Genomic DNA, 21,519 nt, shown 5'->3' with positions numbered 1-21,519 from the left:
TCGTTAGATCTGCCCAGGAATAGGATAGAACCACGAGCAAACAGCGGACTAAATCTTAGCATAATCTACTACATTATTACTGCATCCTCCTTATGCATGTAAATCAGGACCAAGTCATTTTAATATATGGGCGGAGTGTTTAAAATCAGCCATAAACTTTCGGATCAGATTAGGTTGGGATTTATCTCCGAGCCCTGTGTCATTAACCCTATGACTGCCACGGCACCGGCATAAATAACCCACCACCACTTAAGGGGATGGATGGTTGGCTGTCTGTGAATATTGCTAGTAATACACCAAGTATCGCATCGTCAACTTACCTGTAAATTACAATAAGAAATCATGCACCTGCTTTAGTTTTTCTATTCTATTCGGATTGCTATTGTGTATATGTGTGTGTCTATGTACATGTGTGTGTGCATATACATGTGCGTGTGTATATATGCGTGTGTATGTATGTGTATACATATATGTGTGTACATGTGTGTATATATGTGTATGTATGTGTGTATGATGTATATATGTGTATGTGTGTATATATATGTGTGTGTGTATGTATATATGTGTATGTATATATGTGTGTATAAATATGTGTGTTGGTGTACATATACATGTATGTGTATATATGTGTGCATATATATGTGTATGTATATGTGTGTGAGTATATATATGTGTATGTGCATATATATACATGTGTGTATATACATATAATTGTGTGTATATATATATCTATATATGTGTGTATATATACATGTATGTGTATATATGTGTATACATGTGTGTGTATATGAATATTATATATATGTGTGTGTGTGAAATAAAAGCAGAAAATTCTGGAAATACTCAGCAAGTCGGGCAGCATCTATGGAGAAAAAAACAGAGTTAGGGTTTCAGGCTGACGATCCTTCATCAGAACTGGAAGAAGTTGAAGATTTTACAGTTTTTAAGCAAATACAGAGCCAAGAAAAGGGGGAGGGGAGCAAAAAACAAAAGGGAAGGTCTGTGATAGGGTGGAGGGCAGGAGTGATTAAATGACAAAAGGGACGATGATGCTGCTCAGTCCGCAAATGTAATCCTGACCTTCCGGTTGCTTGCCATTTTAATTCTCTGTCCCAGTCCCACTCTGACCTCTCTGTCCTCGGCCTCTTACATTGTTCCAATGAAGCTCAACGAAAGCTCGAGGAACAGCACCCCATCTTTCGATTAGGCACTTTATAATCTTCTGGACTCAACATTGATTTCAGTAACTTCAGATCATAAACACTGCTCCCATTTTTTCGGACAGCATGTGTTGGTAGTGGTTCTGCTGTTGCCATTTACAGCTTCTCCAGGCCCATTTTTTGTTTCTTAACTTGTCCCATTACCACCCTCCTTCCCTTGCACCATCACCCCTTTTGTTATTTCATCACTCTTGCCCTTTACCCTATCACAGGCCTTCCCTTTTGTTCTTTCCTCCCCTCCCATTCCTCCCCCTCCCCCTTTCCCTGGCTCTGTATTTACTGAAAAACTGTTTAATCTTCAACTTCTTCCAATTCTGATGAAGGGTAATCGACCTGAAACCTTAACTCTGTTTCTCTCTCCACAGATGCTGCCTAACTTGCTGAGTGTTTCCAGCATTTTCTGTTTTTATTTCAGATTTCCAGCATCGGTAGTATTTTGCTTTTGGTATATATATGTGTGTGTATATATATATATATATACATATACTTGTGTGTGTATATATATATATGTGTGCATATGTGTTTGTGTATATATGTGTGTGACTGTGTATATATAGGTGTGTATATCTGTTGTGGGGGGCGTTGTTTGTGTATTCAGTGTAGGGTACGCAGTGCAGAAGCGCACACCTCCTTTGGTCGCCGTGCCATGAGGTTGTCTAATGATTTACTGATTCCCCAGCATCTGGTGCCCACCTGTTTGCAGTGTCATTGCCATTTGTACCTTGCACGGTTCCTTCACATCATCTCCTGGCTACAACAGCCGGCTTTCTCTCTCTCTCTCTCTCTCTGTCCAGCTAATTTTCTGCTTACTTCTCTGGTCCTCTCTCTTTCTTTTCCACATTTTCCCTTTCATTGTCTCTTTCTTGCGTTCACTTTCTTGTTTCGTCTCTCCCTCTCGTTTTCATGTTCTCATTCTCTATCCTTTCCTCTTTCTTTTATTCGTATGTATATACATAATCCCGTTAATTTCTATTTAAATAGCTGTGTTCCATTAAGTGTCACTGATATGTATTTATTTCCCAGAACCCGGTGTCCTTTTAATTCCTTTCTCACTAAAAAATAATCTTTTATTAGTTCTGTGTATGTTTCCTTTTAGTGCATATGCTTATCATATACTATATAAAATATATATATTATATTCTTAGCGCCTTTTTGTCTGCCTGGTCCATTGATTGTTCTGCCTGTCTCCCCTTTATTTTGATATATTAATGTGTTTGTCTGTGATGCACTCTCCCCTCACCATTCATTTTTCTATGTGACTCTATTTTCCCTTTTCTATTCACAGGCATGTATCCCCCCCACCCTCCCCTCAAAACAGGGATTAACAAACGATCCTTCTAATAAAACCATCAAGGACACGGAGTTGTGCTACCAATTATCCACCAACGATTTTAGGGGAGAAAAATAGAAGATAATGTAATAATTACTGATTAGTAGGGATTACTGTTGTGTAAAACCAAGAACGGAACATTTCCTCCATTGGGTTTAATCTCTCGCAATCCGACATAATCATATAAAGAATACAATCACCTTCCCTCTGTGTGTGCGTATATTTCACTGTCTCTCACTTCTCTCTTTCTCTCCTCTCTTTTTATCTATGTCTCTTTCTATCTCTCTCTTTCTGCCTATTTAATTCCATCTATCCATTTCCATCTAGTTTTCTATCTTTCCATCTCTCTTTTTCTGTCTATTTATTCTTTGTCTTTGTCCATCTGTTTTTCAATTTTTCTATCTCTGTCTATTTCTTACTATCTATCTCTTTTGATATATTTTCTCTTTTTCTTTCTATCTCTCTCATTCTGCCTATTTCTTTCTATCTATCTCTTTCCAAGTGTTTTTCTGTCTTTTTTTTAATCTCTCTGTCTTTTTGTATCACTGACTCTACCTCGTTTCTATCTCTCTCGCTATTTTTACAGTCTCATTATTGTGGACAAATTGGCAGATCCCCGTCAAAAGCAAAGCTTAAAACTCCCCATCACTGTTTGCACACAGCAGCCCCTCCATCTCCGATCAAAACCCCGTCTAATTCTCCAAAATAGGAAATTACTCACTAAATACAGGCTTTAGACAGTAATTATTTTTTTTCTGGCACAATCCTTCAGAATGAAGGGAGGAAAAGCAGTTCGCATATTGCAACCAACGAAGCAAATGTAATATCAGGCAGATAATTTGATATTCAAATCCACCAGGAGTCCCCCTCCCGTCCTCTAAACTGTAGCAAATTACTACAAGGTAAGCTGATTTACTCATAACATTTAGAACGAGGAGTTTATCCGATACAGAAAGATCCCCTCGTGGAACCGATGTCGGGATTAAGGTTCTTTGATTACTAGAGAGAGAGAGGGGGGGGGTTTGGGGGGGGGGTGTTCTCTACAAGAAAACTACCCAGTGAAAGTATGAATCTTATAATTCGTATTGATTTTTTTTTGTGTGGGGGTGGAAGGAAGGGGGGGGGGGGGGAGAGGGAGGGAGTCAAAAATTAAATGGCTCCAAGGGGAACAGACTTGGCGAAGGCTGGAGTGAAATAAAACCATTTCGATTTCAAACATGTTTAGTTTCAGAAATGTCAAATAAAATGCAGTGTTTTAAAAAAAAAAGTAAATGGGACAATTATGCGAAATTTAATTTTGAAACAGCACAGACAATGCAAAATGAGCAAGTATGAAATCATATTAAATATTAAAACGTTTACTGCAACAATTATTAAATTGATAGCGAGTGATAGAGCCACAATTACACTGATTAATATTAACAATTAACTAAGTAAATTAATATAGTCATGTATATTCATATAATTATTAAGTATTGACTGTATTAATATAATAATTGATTATTACGCGTATCAATGTAATTATTAAAGATTAACTGCGTTCATGTAATTATTATTTGGTTACTTTTCTATTTTCTCTTCACAAGTTAATATGACAATTCGGCTGCTCAGACTGTGTAAAAAATGTCATTAAGAATCTGCCCTGGGATTCAGTCCACAAACTCAACTTTCCAGATACCAGATAGCTTAACGAATAATTCACCGCGACCGTTAAAATATTAAAAATAACAAATCTAATCACTGTCTTTTACTCAATCACCAATCCGTCTAAACTCCCGAGCGCCCATAATAGCTAGTGTTGCAGCAACCGATTTAACCTTGTGCCGTTTACCCGGGGAATGTAAATCAAGCAGAAACAAGGCAGAGAATGGGGGAAGAAAAAAATCTCTTCAACTAAATAAAACAGATAAATAGGAGAGGAACGCTAATGAATTCAAATAGATTAACTGGCCGGAAGCCCAGAAATACTCCAGCTCAATTTGAAACAAAATCTTGGGGAAGAGACAAATCATACCTTAGATGTTGTTTATTTACCGAATCAGTCTCCCGGGTACAAGACATAGGCTAAAGTGGAAAACATAATTTGTAAAGATGAGGGCTGCGCACTGACACGTTGCAACTAATGTTTGTTTTAGTGGCAGTGTTGTGAATTGTGATATAGTAAATGTACAAGATTCGTTGGAAAATCTCTTGAGTTAGTGAGGTAGAAGGAGATGTTCTGGAAAAATGATGTGTCTTTATCTCTCCTCTAAAAATGCTCTCTCTCTATATATATTACATACATGTATATGCATCGATTTTCAGTTTCAGTATAATCGTCTGCGCCTGACTCCGTTTCACCTTCTTCCCATTAACTGACCCTTCTTAAAATCATTTCCAATTCATTTGAGAGATTGCCGATGCGCTTCAATATTTATATCATTTTTCTCACTTTTAAGATGTAACTTTTGTGGGTGCAAATTAGAAATTATTTTCAGAGGTTTCGTTAATACACATGGAGAGGAGGGTATAAAGAAAGAGGGGAAAGGAGCAACGCAGATATCTGCACCGAACAAGGGAAGGTGAAGAAAATGTTAAGAATTGAACTCGGGAAACGGGGCAGGGTGGGGAGTGCAAAAAGAAAATAATATACAAAGAAGAAAGATAGGGAGGTGGAAGGGAGGAAGGAGTTGTAGCGAGATGGTGAAAGAGATACTGGAGAGACAGAATCAAAAGCAAAATACTCGTTATTACTGCAGAGACAGAATGTTGCGTTAGATTTATCATTAAAAATGTTGGTAAACACCTTAAAACATATTATTTTGGCACGTTGCACCAGTTACGGATTAATATTTCCACTGTGAGTAAAAAAAAAACAAAGACGCGACTTCATTAATGAAGCGTTGTTGCAGTCCCTGAAAAAAGCCACTTGCAATCCTTGAAATCTCTTCGGGTTGACCGAGTGCACTGGGCGCACCTGCGCCGAAATTAAACCCACACACACACACACACACGCACTCCTTGTTTGCATTCTGACCAGACCGTTACCAAAACAAACAAACCAAGTGGTTGAAATATCGATCGGGATGGTGCAGCTTTTTTTAAAAACAAAAATCTCAGCATTAGTGAACTCGTTCTCGGAGCTTGACGGGGGTGAGGAGAAAATAAACTGGGACTTGTTGCTATTTTTTTAAAAACCTGATTTGATGTAAAAGCAAACAATAAAAGTAAGACTGAGATGTGCTTGGAAAGAGATATTGAAGGATTTCCTGTCTGTGAAATTGACAGATTGAGTGAAAGCGGTTTCCTTTCCTGGAGGAGGGAGGGAGAGAGTTCCTGATTTCCTAATTGTTCCCGCGTTGCTGATTGGTCGCTGAGGTTGTTGCCCCCCGGTGGGTTTGTCCCGTTAAATAAATAGGGAATTTCTAAAGGGATCAGATCATTGCACATTGGACAGTGCACTTGGGACCAGTGCAGAGGGGAGGGGGAGAGAAAGAGAAAAAAAAAAGATTTTCCAAAATGACAGGCAAAGAAGAAGTGGTTTCAGAGAATTTTAGCAAGTCCAAAAGTATTTCGATTTCTCATAATCTGATAAGTAATGAGCGGTCAAAAGGTATTCCTGGCACTGGCAATTCGTCGAGGTGCACAGGTTTTGGCATTCAGGAAATTCTTGGACTAAATAAAGACCCGCCTGCGCCGACGCGGATGATCTCGGATTCCCTGCCGGCCACGGCTCACCTGGTGGCGGCCAGGACCGTGCTGACTCCCGCTGGGATAGGGCTGGTCGGGGCCGCCGGGCTGCCAGCTTTTTACGGGCAATCTACCTTCCTGGACGTGTTGTCGGACCACCCGGGCGTACACGCAGCTCTTCCCGCTCACCTGCAACCCCTGCATCGAGGCGCGATCCACCTGGAGACCAGTCAGGAAGTCAGTTCAGGTAAGGGAGGCAGTGAGGGAGAGACAGTGTCCACCTGCTTGTAGCAACACTCGGTTCAAGATGTACTTTACCTAGTAGCGAGGCACAAATCCACCAGTAACTGAATTTGCTAAATAGATTCAATTGAGATCAAAGGAAGAATTTCTGTGGAACCAAATTTAATCACTCGCTATTTTATAGAAATAACGTTACTTTGAAATATATCGAAAATAATAGGAACAGATTCTAGATCAATTTAAACAATTAAAAGTACTTTGTGGTTTTATCTTAAGTTTCAAACACTGCAATTTAATTACAAGCTGAAAACACTGACAGATCAAAACGTTTAAATTCTTTAACAAACTCTTTGGGTAAGTTTGACATTTTCGTTTCAAAAGACACGTTCGCGAATTAATTCGATTTTACCACATACAATGTAGGATCGTTGAACTTCATAACATTATTAAAATAATTGTATGGGATATTAAAAACATTAATACATACCGTACTAAATATATACCAATAAATGCTCGCTTGCATTTAGCATGATGAAATCCCTTTATAATGTAGAGTCATTAATGCTTTCTAATCAGTTACATACCGTTCAGTTACACGATATCGATCTTTCAGCGAGATTATGATACAGTTCCATCCAATTCTGATGTTGAGGCATTCGCGGTACAATAGGCGATAGATGTGTAATCAGAAAGGGTTTAAATCGAGAATTTTTAAAAAAACAAGTAAGTTAGAATAATGTTACATTTCATGAATCGAAAATGTTGTAAATTTGAACTGGGTATTTCTAATACATTATATGGTATTATGTACTCTATAAAAATCCACACCGTGGGCAAAGCTTTGAAAATGGTTCTATTGCATTGTATGTCCACAGCTGCACTAGAGAGTGTAAATATAAACTACTGAACCTGTCTAAAGGTAAAGACACTCACACTTGGGAATTGTATTCATTTGTTTTAATGCGGTGAAATTTGAAACGAAAATGTCCATATCCAGCCTGTTGCGATAATAATTACCCAAGAGTATAATGTCCCGACTCTCCTCCCCGGGCTGAGAGGGTAAGTGTCGCAGTGCCCCGTTTTAGCGCAGAGTCAGCTCCCAAACTTATGGAAGGGAGATGGGAATTGTACGCTACAATTGAAACCCAAGGATTCTGCTTGCATATAAATATCGGTATATAAATACATATAAATACAGCAGTATATGAAAATGTCGGATCTACACATATCTAATACTCAGGACCATTAGTATACATTTACTTTTCGTTAGGATTTTGTTTTCGGTCGAATGCCATGAGAAAAAAACAGAAAAGTTTATTTTAATTGCCAGACATACACGCAGGTCTCCGTTTCTTAAATCTTTCGACAGTTAGTGGAAAGTTGCAGTAAGTGTATTGGATGGATTTTGTAAATTGTCCACTATATTAAGTCATTCAACAGTAATATGCGTTTAACGCGTTCTAGAATACAGTCAGAGATTAAACGTTGGTGTTTAGAGAGTGTGCCTATACATTAGCGCCCTATCGAATGAATAGTATATTGATACACTATAATGTAATATAATAGTATATAGTATAATAGTTTGTATTAATAGTATACTATATACTATAATATAATAGTATGTAGTATCGTAGTGTATTGCACTAACAATCTATTTAAAAGTTTGACTGTATAGGAGCCTTGGTTTATGTTAGAGGATGTTGATCTAGTCTCTGGTGTTACTGTGCATTCTGCGGGGGTTGGAGTGTAACAACTATCCGGAGTCTCTGGTTTAGTTAGAGCCCACGGATTGCTGTGGCAGGGCTCCGGCTGTTTCACGTACATCATGTATTCCACTAAGTATATTCAATGACAGGTAGATAGATAGGGAAGGCCAGCACACATCTAGAGACTGTGCTTTCGGTCTCCGTTACTTGCGGGGCGTTTCGTTCTCGATAGATTTCGGATTGTGAAGCTCGAAGCAATACTAGCCATTAATTGCAGATTATAATATTCATTGTATGAGCTCTAAATCTACACGATTCACTCAGATATACATGTGGGATTGCATAAAATGCTGTTATACAGGACTGGGCGAAATACAGGATATAAGGGATTATAGGGAATGCAGCATGTTTGGGATGTCGTGTATTTTAAAGTGTGTAGGGTTGCATATGATAACAGGGTATGCCGGACTTTTGGATACATTGTGTAAAGTATTGTATAGGATCCTGGTTGTGTAGAGTTGTATAGGATGGTAGGACTATAGGATTGTATGGGGTTTTGGACGTATAAGATTGCATTGGATGCAGAGTATATAGGATTGATTTGGTACATGGTGTATAGAATTGCATTGGCTACAGGGTGTATAGGATGAAGTATGTATGAGCTACTTAGGTATAGAATTGTGTTGGTACGTCATTGCATTTAATGCATGGTTCATAACAATGTATAGAATGTCGGATGTGGGATTTTATATGATGCTGTATATATTGTACCTAATATGATATAAGATTGTAAACGATGCCGAGTTTAAAGTATTATGTATGATGCTGGGTGTTAGCACTGTATGGGATACATGCAATGTACATGTATCTATAGAATGATCAATAGAATACAGTGTATGATTGTAAATAGTGCTTGCTATATAGTACTGTATAACATGCACTACATTCGATACAAAGTGCTGAAATTGTGTGGTGTTGTGTGTATAGGATTGTATGGCATGTGTGATATATATATATATACGATACTGTGTATATAACATTTTATAGAATGGTGAGTATAGGATGCAAATATAACACACATAGAATATAGGACGGCATAGGAATGCAAGATTTTGTAGGGTGCTGGTTGTATAGGGTTGTACGGAATACGGAGCACAGGATTGTATATGACGCAAGGAGTACGGGAATATGTAGAATGTAAACTATAGGATTGCAAATAATATTGATTGTTTACTATTATGTATGAGTGACTCTAAGATTGTGTAGGATAGAGAGTGCATAATGGTATGTGATGCAGGATGTTTAGAATTTCACGATAATATAATAAAGAGGGGGTATGGGATGTGGATGTACAATAAATGGGAAGATACTGAGAAGTGTAGAGGAACAAAGGGACCTTGGAGTGCATAAAAATAGATCCCTGAAGGTAGCAGGACAGGTAGATAAGGTGGTTAAAAAGGCATATGGGATACTTTTCTTTATTAGCCAAGGCATTGAACAAAAGAGCAGGGAGGTTATGCTAGAACTGTATAAAACATTGGTTAGGCCACAGCTTGAGTACTGCGTACAGTTCTGGTCACCACATTACAGAAAAGATGTGATTGCTCTTGAGAGGGTACAGAGGAGATTTAGGAGGATGTTGCCAGGACTGGAGAATTTTAATTATGAGAAAAGATTGGATAGGCTGGGGTTGTTTTCTTTGGAGCAAAGGAGGCTGAGGGGAGATTTAATTGAGGTGTATAAAATTATGATGGGACTAGATAGAGTGGATAGGGAGGACCTATTTCCATTAGCAGAGGAGTCAGTGACTAGGGGGCATAGATTTAAAGTAATTGGTAGAAGGATTAAAGGGGAGCTGAGGAGAAATTTTTCACCCAGAGGGCGGAGAGGGTATAGAACTCACTGCCTGAAAGGGTGGTAGAGGCAGAAACCCTCAACTAATTAAAAAAGTGCTTGGATGTACATTTGAAGTGCTGTAACCTACAGGGCTACGCACCAAGTGCTGGAAAGTGGGATTAAACGGGATAGCTGTTTTTCGGCTGGCACAGAACATGATGGGCTGAATGGCCCCTTCTGTGCTGTAACTTTCTATGATTCTATAAGATGTAGGGTGTATAAATGGCAGGGCTAATGATAATATAGTAAGTAGGGTATCTAGGATTGTACATCCTAGGTGTACAGGATTGTATACAATAGAGCAGAGGTGCAAACATGCATTAAAAAATTGAGTGGAACATTATTCAATTTGGGGGTGCGGGGAGAGAACATAAATCATGGGAAAAATGAGGGACAACCATGTCCCCTCCACTCATCCAGCGATTGTACCTGCTGATTGTATAGCATGCCAGAGCGTGGACCGTTACAGGAAACTAGGATTGTATAGGATGAGTCCGTGGCTTGTACAGGATGCCAAGCATTGTATTGTATAGCATGTTTGGGTATAATTGTATAGAAGTTGTGGGTTCTGTAGAATGTATGGATTGTATGCCATAGAGAGTGCTGGATTATGTAGAACACAGAGTGCAGGATGGCATAAGGAACTATTATATGGATTGTATAGGATGCTGAATGTATAAAGTTTGATCTGGTGTTTTGGTATATGTGATTATATAGAATACTAGTTGTATATGGTTGTATGAGATGGTGGGTGAATATGATTCTATAGGATACTGAGTGTATACAACAACTTGTATTAATATAGCAAAACTCCTCGAGGCACTTCACAGTTGGGTGTCATACCCAAGCAGGAGTAAAAGGGAACATTAGGATAGGTAGCCAGAGGTACAGCGGAAGAGGTATGTTTTAATGAGGCTTCTGACGATAGGAAGAGGTGAGGAGGAGTTTAGTGAGAGTTCCAGAGTGGGGATGAGATGGCTTGAGTCTCTGCCACCAAAAGTAGAATGGACATCGGGGGAGGAACAGACAGTAGACCTGAGTTCGAAGAGCAGAAAGTGTGATCAGGGACTTAGGGCTGGAGGAGGCTGCAGAGGCAGGATAGAGTGAGGGCATGGAGGGATTTGTAGCTGGACACGTGGATTTTGAACTCAATGCATTGAGGGATCAGGAGCCAATAAATATCGGTGCGGACAGAGGTTATAGATGAGTGGGACTTCGTGCGGGAAAGGATGCAGATAATAGAGTATAGACACCCAAGATGTTGGGTGTTTAAGGTTGTCTAAGAGTGTATTTGACTGTATAAGATATTGAGTGTATAGAGTTTTATAGAATACTGGTTGTTTATGCATGTACAGAATGCTCAGTGTATGACTGTATAGGGCGCTAGGTTTATAGGTTGTAAAGGTTGTTGAGTATATAAATTTGTAAAGGATGATGCATGTATAGTGTTGTAAAGGATGATGCATGTATAGTGTTGTAAAGGATGATGTATGTATAGTGTTGTAAAGGATGGTGCGTGTATAGTGTTGAAAAGGATGGTGCGTGTATAGTGTTGAAAAGGATGGTGCGTGTATAGTGTTGTAAAGGATGGTGGGTGTATGGGATGGTGGGTTTGTACGGTTGTAAAGGAAGCCGAGTTAAAAGTTTGTATAGGATGGTGCGTATATAGCATTGTATAGGATGGTGGGTGTATAGACCTGTGTAGGATGCTGGGTGTATATTACTATATATAATGCAGGTGTTTGGGGTTATTTAGGCAGTTGGGTGGGTAGAGTTGTATAGGATAATGGGTGTTTAGGGTTGTACGGGATACCGGGTGTATAGGGCTATGGGATGCTGGATGTTTAGGGTTGTATAGGATTCTGAGGGTATTTGACTGTATTTGATGCTGAGTGTTTAGGCTTGTATAAGATTCTGAGAGTATTTGGCTGTATATGATCAGATGTTTAGGTTTACATAAGATGCTGAGTATATAGAGTTGTAATGGATGTTTGGTGTATAGAATTCTGTTACCTACACGTGCTGTTATTTCTGTATGTGACCGATGTAACGAGGAGAGGTTGTTGTAGGTTAGTACAAACAGTCTCTGAGCATCACCAGAGAATGACAACGCCATGCCGTGTTAAATGGTCCTGCACTTCACATTAGGCCCATTAGCTCACTTTTCACAGATACCTACGGACCCCTTCTCCCTATTACAGCGCCAAACTGCCCTTGAATGACTTCAGTTAGACTTCAGTATTCTGGTCATTGCTTATCTTTGCAGTCTGTGTATTGACCGCGAGCCGTTTGCCTTCCTACTGTAAGTGACCATAAACACGCTCACTTTTTAGATTAACGATTGCTGGGTGCTCTTTTTTTTAACCATACACTTCATCCTTGGACAAACAAGAAAGTGATCCAATCCTAACTTTATGTCAAACACGGAATATCAATAAATCAACCATATAGTGTCACACCAAGCTCCCGATCCAGACTCGTGTCTCAGGTCCAATCTATACCCCAATATTCCTATAAAGAGAGCAGTCCCGCTGGATTCGGACGTTAACACACTGGAAGATTTAGTGTCAGGATATAATGAGGAAAAGGGCTGAGGGGAGGGAGGGGGAAACAATATTGGGATCTGCTCTTTTTCACGGGTAGGCTGTGAATGTAACTCCAGAGCGAGGCCCATCTCTGGGCAAATTACTAGTACAAATCGATGTTTTATTTGGTGCTGAAGTTTAGTATTTAGACCGCGAGGTAGGAAGGACTGGGATAATCCGGGGTGCCTAATAACTTAGCAAGGCACAAGGGGCTGAAACTGTGTATTTGCAGGGGCCTTATGTAAAGGATGTACAATGTTATTATAGCAGGGACAGGAATAACAGAGCTATACAGGAGACCGAATTATACAAGTAACAGGAGCAACCTGATTATTCAAAAATCAACAGGGTTAGATGGAAGCTAAAGGGTTAAACAGGAACAAAAGGACCGTGCGCGTCTATGGAGGAAATTAGGAGGCTTATATCCTAGTGAGATCGTTATAAGAGAAGCCGGAGTGCACACGGTAACTGAGGTCATATAGAAATGGAAGGAAAAGTGGAGTAACAGAACCATAGCGCAGTAATCTCGAATCAAAAGGTAGTAACAGGGTTATACTCAACGACAAGATTATACTGGAGTAACAGGGCTGTACAGGAATGGCAAAATTATACAGGAGCAATAGGGCTGTACGGGAATAGCAAAATTATACAGGAGTAATAGGGATGTAAGGGAATAACAAGATTGATTATACAGGAGTAATAAGCCTGTACGGAAATAACAAAGTGTTGTCGGACTATACAAGAGTAACAAGATTATACAGGAATAAAAGGGCTATACACGAATAACAGAAATAGATTGAAGTAATAAGGCTGTATGGAAATAATAATATTATGCAGGAGTAATAAGGCTGTATGTGATTAATAAAATTATACAGGAGTAACGGTTATAGAGGAACGAAAAAATATACAAGAGTAACATGGCTTTACGGGAATAACAAAAATATACAGGAGTCATTGGCCTGTAACAAGATTTTAGAGGAGTAATGGGACTGTACGGATGTAACAAGATTATAAAAGAGTAACCAAGATTACACAGGAGTAACAGACCTGGACGGGAATATACAAAAATAACGGGCTCACCCAGGAGTGATGAGATTTTGCAAAAGTAACTGGTTATACAGGAGCAACCTGGCTGCCTGAGGCTATAGTAATAGTAATAGATACAGGGCAGGAACAAAGCAGCCTGGTCAGTATATGTGATCAGACAGGCCTGGTGGAGATCCCGGCTTTACATGTGAACAAACATCACACAAAGTTGTTTGTCGGATTTCTATTGAACGAATGTCAGAATTTTAAACTTCCCTCTCAATGATATTCGTTCAAAGAAAACCATTCTTTTCCTCCCCCCAAATCACAATTGTAGATTAATTGGTGTTTTTAAGATAAGACTTGTTGAAGTTAAGCACTGAGAAACTACCCAGAAACGTTCTCCTGGGTATAACTCAGAAACTTAAAAAATAGACCCGTATACATCCTTACTGGGGCAGGACAGGGCGAGGGAGAATGTAAACTGAAATACTCTGGTAATTACAACAATAGGCAAATAAATGAACCAACTGACGGGAACTCCGGTTAAAATGACCCGGGTCTGAATGTTGGCCAATAATGGGAGCAGGTTATAGAATCGCAGCTGGGGGAGAGCTCCAGTGGCTGAGTTGAGAAGTTTTAAATGGGACCGACTCCCGGTCTCCGGGAGCGCCGCTATGTTTATTTATCAGAAGCTCCCTGTGTAATAAATACACCGATAACCCCGGGATCCCCACTCTCGCTCACTTCCGTCACATTTACCCAATCGGCTTCTTTAGGTGTTTAAAAAAAACCTCGAACAAAGCACGTCCAACGTCCCGTTTAACAGGAGTTTTGGGGGCCACGTTGAAGTAGGAAGCAGTTTCCCAGAGGAAAGTATTGGACGTGTAGACCGCGAGGGATCGATTTGATTTATTGATAATTGGATCAAGGATGCTGGAAAAAAATAACTCCTCCAACCCATTAAACGGACTCGACTGGAGCCTGACACCCCGGGACTGTAAGTGTATCCGTGAAATGTACACGTGTATCCGTTTATATAATATACATGTGTGTATGTACACATATACCATGCGTACAATGTACACGTGTATCCATGTGTATAATGTGCATGTGTAACCATGTGTATAAGTACATGTGGATCTGTGTGTATAATGTACATGTGTATCCATGTGTGCATAATGTAGCTATCTATCCGTGTGTATAATGTATGTGTATGTGTGTATAATGTACATGTGTAACTGCATGTATAATGTACATGTGTATCCATGTGTGCATAATGTAGCTATCTATCCATGTGTATAATGTATGTGTATGTGTGCATAATGTACATGTGTAACTGTGTGTATAATGTACATGTGTATCTGTGTGTATAATGTACATGTGTATCCATGTGTGCATAATGTAGCTATGTATCCATGTGTATAATGTGTGTGTATAATGTACATGAAGACTGACCTTTTCCACCTCTCTATGGAATTGGATTTGCTCACTAATAATTCCATAAAGTCCCATTCTTAGCCCTGTTCTCCGCATGATAAATATAAATCTCTTTACTCTTCATCCTTATCCTACCCGGAGTTAATCTACTCCACTGAGCTCTCCAAACAGCTCCCATCTGTCCTGATGATTTAAATAGAACCATGCATTTATTAAAGGTAGAATTTCTTTCAGAAAATAATATTTTGGGGATACAGTATCAGAGGAGTTTGAAACATGACATGTGGTAAATGTAACATGCTTGGGAGGAACAGGTGACTTTGGTCCTATGGTTCCCAAAGCTCTCCACCACTGGGAGCTTCTTCACCTCATGCCTGGGTCTCTGTAGTCTAATTGATAGAGATTGATTGTAATGAATAGTCAACAACTCCTTGTATTATGCTACTACCAGGATGGTAGAAGGCGAACTAGATGGAGCTTGGTCTTTATTCGTCTAGCAATTCCTATGTTCCTATTAAATAAATCCATTCTTTTGCCGCTAGATGTTTCTGTCTCTCATTGAGAATGCTCATTCCTGAGAAGCCTCATGTCAATAGCGGGCTCAACAGATAGAGGGGGTGCACTCTATGGTGTGATGTTGGCCTCATACTTTTTCTCCGTAGAAAAGTCGATTTTCGAAATGGTTTTAGGGAAGGGAAAGTTATCACATTCAAAACCGCATCTCCCCTATCCCCCAACCAGAAGTGAGTGTGAATCCTTCAACACTCCCGCGTTAAGCGGTTATTCTGCTCATTTTTGAACGGGCTAAACCTTAAATTGTTAATGTATTTTTAATAATAATCTCGTTGTTAGTGTTAAATGTAACTGGAATAATACTTTTATTGTTAGGTAGAGAGATCCATCTCCCCTTCCCAACATGTACAGTATGAGTAAATCATCAGTAAATGGTGAGTAATGTCTGGGATTTTACATCTTAAATGTAATACTTAACAAAATGATATCTGACGAAATTGGATTTTATAATCCACCATCTATATCAAGATTGCAATCCTAATTTATTCACATTTTTGGGGGAGGGGCGAGGGGGAAATCACACCGTTTTGGATTCGATCACCCTCACCAGAAATCAGAAACAACCCAGCCTACTGGGAATGTACTTTTTAAAAACGATTTCATTTACTTGTTCCGGAAGAAACTTTCAGATCAGAGTTTATTGCCAATTTTTAACAAATAGTTTCAGCACAGAATCTAAAAACAAGTTTAGTGAGAATTTGTCTAAAATCAAATTATTTTCCAAATCAGGAGAGAAACTACCACGTAAGAAATAATGTAATAATAATAAGCTAACATTATAGAATCCTAGAATGATACAGCGCAGAAGGAGGCCATTTGAAAGAGCTATCCAATTAGTCCCACTCCCCTGCTTTTTCCCCGTACCCTGCACTTTATTGGTAATAAATCAATAGTAGAATGTTTCTATTCAGTTACAAGACCGTCATTTATTATGGAGACTGTTTGAATTCTGAGCCACAGACACATTTAGACAGCCTTACCAGAACTGTAAACTTTCCTTTTTATTTCCACTGGATTTTATGGGATTTAACTCATTCAGACGGAAGTGTCTGCAGTGAAACAGTTGGTGAAATATTCTCCACTGTTCCCCAGTGATGCCCAGGGCCCGACCCTCAGGGTCCTGAATCCGTTCTAGTTTTAAAACGAGCAGTGAGGAACTTCACAGAGAGAAGAGCCTCCTCTTTCAGTTTCGTTAGAAATAGCGACCATAGGAAATCTCTCCCCAGGTCTCCTCGGTGTCCCCTTTGAGCCGATTCACAGTGAGACGGAGAGGCCTCTCGCATTCAGCCTGATCCCGCCTTTCCCATCTTCCCGCCGGGAGGGATTTCCCACCGTTGTTGCACATTCCTGCTGCTTCTCGGGTAAGTTTTAACATGGTGTGAAATCCAAACCGATCTTCGTCCCACTGCTCTCCAACTAGTAACATTTTAAACATCAATCATCTTTTTAATACACTGTAAATAAAATGAAACGAGATATCTGCCGGATTTGATTCCAACTCCCAACAAAACCAATTTCCGGCAGGTTGCAGAAAATTAAAACCCATGAGATTAGCGGGCAAATGCGAATCAAAAACATAAATATCACCCTCCTCCCGCCCATGCATATACACACATCCATACACACACACACACAAACATCCATACACACAAACATCCACACACATACATACCCATACACACACAGATACCCATACATACACAAACATCCACACACACATACACACCCATACATACACACACACCCATACATACACAAACATCCACACACATACAAACATACACACACACACACACCCATACATACACACATACACAGATACCCATCCATACACACACAGATACCCATCCATACACACATATACAGACAGACACACACATTATCCAATACTTAGGGCTAAAATCGCTGTGTTTTTCCACCCGTTTTGAGGATTTGTGCAGTGAATTCACTGAATTTTATGTGCTTTTGAAAACCATCAAGTAATAAACAAGGCTGTACATTCCAACACAAAGTAGAGCACCAGCCAGGGGTAATGTACCCCCACCCTGGGCATGACTGTAAGTTTCCTGTATAAACCAGTCATACATGACACTGAACCATCACAAGAGGGAAATAAACTGAAAACACAAAAACAAACATCAGACTTTATTAACACGGTGTCTATTAATTTTATCTGTGTGGTATTTTATAATGCTAGGCCTATAATACATTTTCACAAGTATCTGTATTACCAAAGCTATTTAATGATATTTTAAAACCTATATTAGTAAGTCCTGAGATAGGCTCAGAAAGATTGTGAGACCAGGTCTGCACCGTGAGACTCATATGAGGTACTGCATGCCTGGTCTTGTGCAATTGTTATTGCCAATTGTCATTGTTTTCTTTCTGTTGGCTCCCAGAAGTTTTCTTTTCCCATCAGTGAGAAGCCCAGGTGAAGGGCCAGGGCCCCATGCTGCAGGACACTGTCAAGGTTAAGACGAGCAGAGATGAGATAAATCAACAAGTAGTGGTAGATGGGTGATTCTGATCTTGGGCTATAAAAGCCTAAGGGAAGACTGAGTAAAATATAGAATGGTAGAAATTACAGCACAGAAGGAGGCCATTCCCCTCCATCATGCATGTGCCAGTAGGGAGGTGGACTGTTCCACAGTTTTGAATGTAGACAGTGCAGTTTTTTCACACTCAAAACTGTGGAAATCTGAAAGTATTGGGTTAATTTCAACTTTAGTGTTTTTTTGCAAAGCCACCTCCCTGCACTGGTTTTCTTTGTGCCGAGCATAGTGTCACTAGTCTGCATAACATGTGCCTTTTCATCTGCTGTTATTTCATACTTCCCACCATTCTGTTTTATACAGATTGAAAAGCAACCATCAGCATCAGCTTTTTTCAATCAGTAGAAAATGCACTGGCGGTACAGGGAGTTTAGTAAATCACAGCCTACACAAGGTGTTTAAGCACTTGTGCTCAGCTCATTCCTCATCTTGTTTCCCAGGCTGGGTTATAACTGAATGCTCATCACTGAAAATACATGTTCTAAACTGGCACACTTAGTTTAATGGACGCATTAATAGTGATGGGAGACACGGAGACAGACAGCTGGATGGGGGAGGGAGGTAGAGGAGGGACCGAATACATTGAACAGGATACAAATTATTTGCTTTCAATTCTGTGGCGTGGTGTGCATTAACTGGTCCATACAATGTTGAAAGAAAATAAAACTGTTTGTTCTTTTCCCATCAAATGTTTTAAACTGAGCATCTTTGAGGGCAGTTAGTCCCTTTTACATTTTCCCAGCAGATATTTGACTTGATGCTTTAAACACTTTCCAGTGTGGCACTGAACTGGTGTTTAGCAGCTCACAATGATTATAGCAATAGTGTTTTAGGTGGAAAAAGTACCTCTAGAAAGAGGTTTTCATGAAGGTATTAACAAACAGTAACTCTACACAAATAGCAGTAAAATGCGAATATCATGGTTTTTTAAAGGCTTCTATTCCTTTCAACAATGCATCTCTTTTGCTCTGCACATTACACCTGGAACAATTCTATTTATAGAATAATGGATACCTGGGACTGAATTACAGGATGATCTAATTGAGGGGTTCAAATGGTTTATATACAGAAAAATAGATACCTGGGAGTGAGTTCCAGACAGGAATCCAATCAAGAGGTTCAGGTGGTTTATGTACAGAATAATGGATATCTGGAGTGTGCTACAGGCTGGAATCTAATCGAGGGGTTCAGATAGTTTTTATTTATAGAATAATGGATATCCAGGAGTGAGTTATAGGCTGGAATCTAATAAAGGAATTCATACAATATCATAAGCTGTGAGAGAAAAGCTCAGGCTTCTCATGACTGCTCAGTAAATTCTGATATTGGACTACTGCCCTGGTATCATTCTAGGGTATCTGCTTTGTTATTACAGATACTGTAAAGTTCATTAGGTGTTGTTGGATTATTTTCATGTAGCTATTGGTCATTGATACTGACTTGGTGGACTTTGTGACAGCAATGCATTGATTGCATGCTCAAGAATTAAGCTAAATGACTGTTTACTAAGAACTAATTTTCAATTGGTTAATAGACAGTAATGTGAAAATGTTGATGCTGGGTACAATTAAATTGAATGCTTTTAATACATTTCCTGTTTTGAAGTTTTTATATGCACATGTCTGTCACTCATCTTTCCTCCTGCAACAGTGCCGAGTTTGCAAATAACTTGGATTGACTAGACATAGCATTCCTCCAATATCTAATCTCTGGGACTAATTATTTTCATATTCATTGGATCCGCTCAGAAGAATGAAAGTAACTTCTTGTTGCTCTTTGCACTGTTAGTCATATTATAATACATTGTAGATATGCATTACATAAATGGCACAGCTTGACAAGTGGTGCATGCTTTTGTGGATTTTGGCAGCTGTGTTCACATGTCGCTGTGAACTGTTTACTGAACATGGGGGTGCGGTGTTTACTGTAATAAAGCATGATTATAGTCATCATTAGCCTTCTGTTACACAAGAGTACGAGTAGGCCATTCAACCACTCGAGCATATTCCTCCATTTTGTTAGATCATGGCTGATCTGTACCTCAGCTCCATTTCCCGTCTTTGCTCCATATCCCTTGATACCTTTACTAACAAAAATCTATTGATCTCAGTCTTGAAAATGTCAATTGACTCAACATCCACGACCTTTTGGGGGAGCGAGTTCCAAATTTCTACTACCCTTTGTGTGAAAAAGTGCTGCTTGATTTCATTCCTAAAAGGCCTAGCTCTAATTTTAAGATTATGTCCCCCCCGCTGTTCTGAATTCCCCACTAAAGGAAATAGTTTCTCCGCATCAATCCTACCAGGAGGTAATGACACACTGGTTGGTAATATCTCAGCTATAGGGTTTGCTGATTTTTAGAATCTGAAATGAGAGCTGGCTCCATCTGGTTGCACCAGAAATACATGTTATGGTTCATTCAGTGTGAATTTTTTTAAAGTTCAGGGGCAGAAATGGCTCAGAATACATTGCAAAATGATGCGATGACATCATTGCACTATGCAAACCAGAACTCAAACCAACTTGGAATTATCATAGAAGTTACAACATGGAAACAGGCCCTTCGGCCCAACATGTCCATGTCGCCCAGTTTATACCACTAAGCTAGTCCCAATTGCCTGCACTTGGCCCATATCCCTCGATACCCATCTTCCCCATGTAACTGTCCAAATGCTTTTTAAAAGACAAAATTGTACCCGCCTCTACTACTGCCTCTGGCAGCTCGTTCCAGACACTCACCACCCTTTGAGTGAAAAAATTGCCCCTCTGGATCCTTTTGTATCTCTCCCCTCTCACCTTAAATCTGTGCCCCCTCGTTATAGACTCCCCTACCTTTGGGAAAAGATTTTGACTATCGACCTTATCTATGCCCCTCATTATTTTATAGACTTCTATAAGATCACCCCTTAACCTCCTACTCTCCAGGGAATAAAGTCCCAGTCTGTCTAACCTCTCCCTGTAAGTCAAACCATCAAGTCCCGGTAGCATCCTAGTAAATCTTTTCTGCACTCTTTCTAGTTTAATAATATCCTTTCTATAATAGGGTGACCAGAACTGTACACAGTACTCCAAGTGTGGCCTCACCAATGCCCTGTACAACTTCAACAAGACATCCCAACTCCTGCATTCAATGTTCTGACCAATGAAACCAAGCATGCTGAATGCCTTCTTCACCACCCTATCCACCTGTGACTCCACTTTCAAGGAGCTATGAATCTGTACTCCTAGATCTCTTTGTTCTATAACTCTCCCCAACGCCCTACCATTAACGGAGTAGGT

At 39.6% G+C, this 21,519-nt stretch overlaps 1 protein-coding gene across 1 annotated transcript in view; it reads left to right on the top strand.

Moving 5' to 3' along the window:
* The first annotated feature begins 6,048 nt into the window (after window positions 1-6,048).
* Window positions 6,049-21,519, top strand: part of vsx2 (visual system homeobox 2) — a 47,429-nt gene continuing 31,958 nt past the window's right edge. The window contains exon 1 of the mRNA XM_067991057.1: window positions 6,049-6,466. Within this exon, the coding sequence (XP_067847158.1) occupies window positions 6,049-6,466 (418 nt within the window). The remainder of the gene's footprint in view (window positions 6,467-21,519) is intronic.

Source organism: Heptranchias perlo, chromosome 10 (assembly GCF_035084215.1).
Source record: "Heptranchias perlo isolate sHepPer1 chromosome 10, sHepPer1.hap1, whole genome shotgun sequence".
NCBI classification, from domain to species: Eukaryota; Metazoa; Chordata; class Chondrichthyes; order Hexanchiformes; family Hexanchidae; genus Heptranchias; species Heptranchias perlo.
The sequence above is the reverse complement of the archived record's forward strand: the minus strand, read 5'-3'. Positions and strand labels throughout refer to the sequence as shown.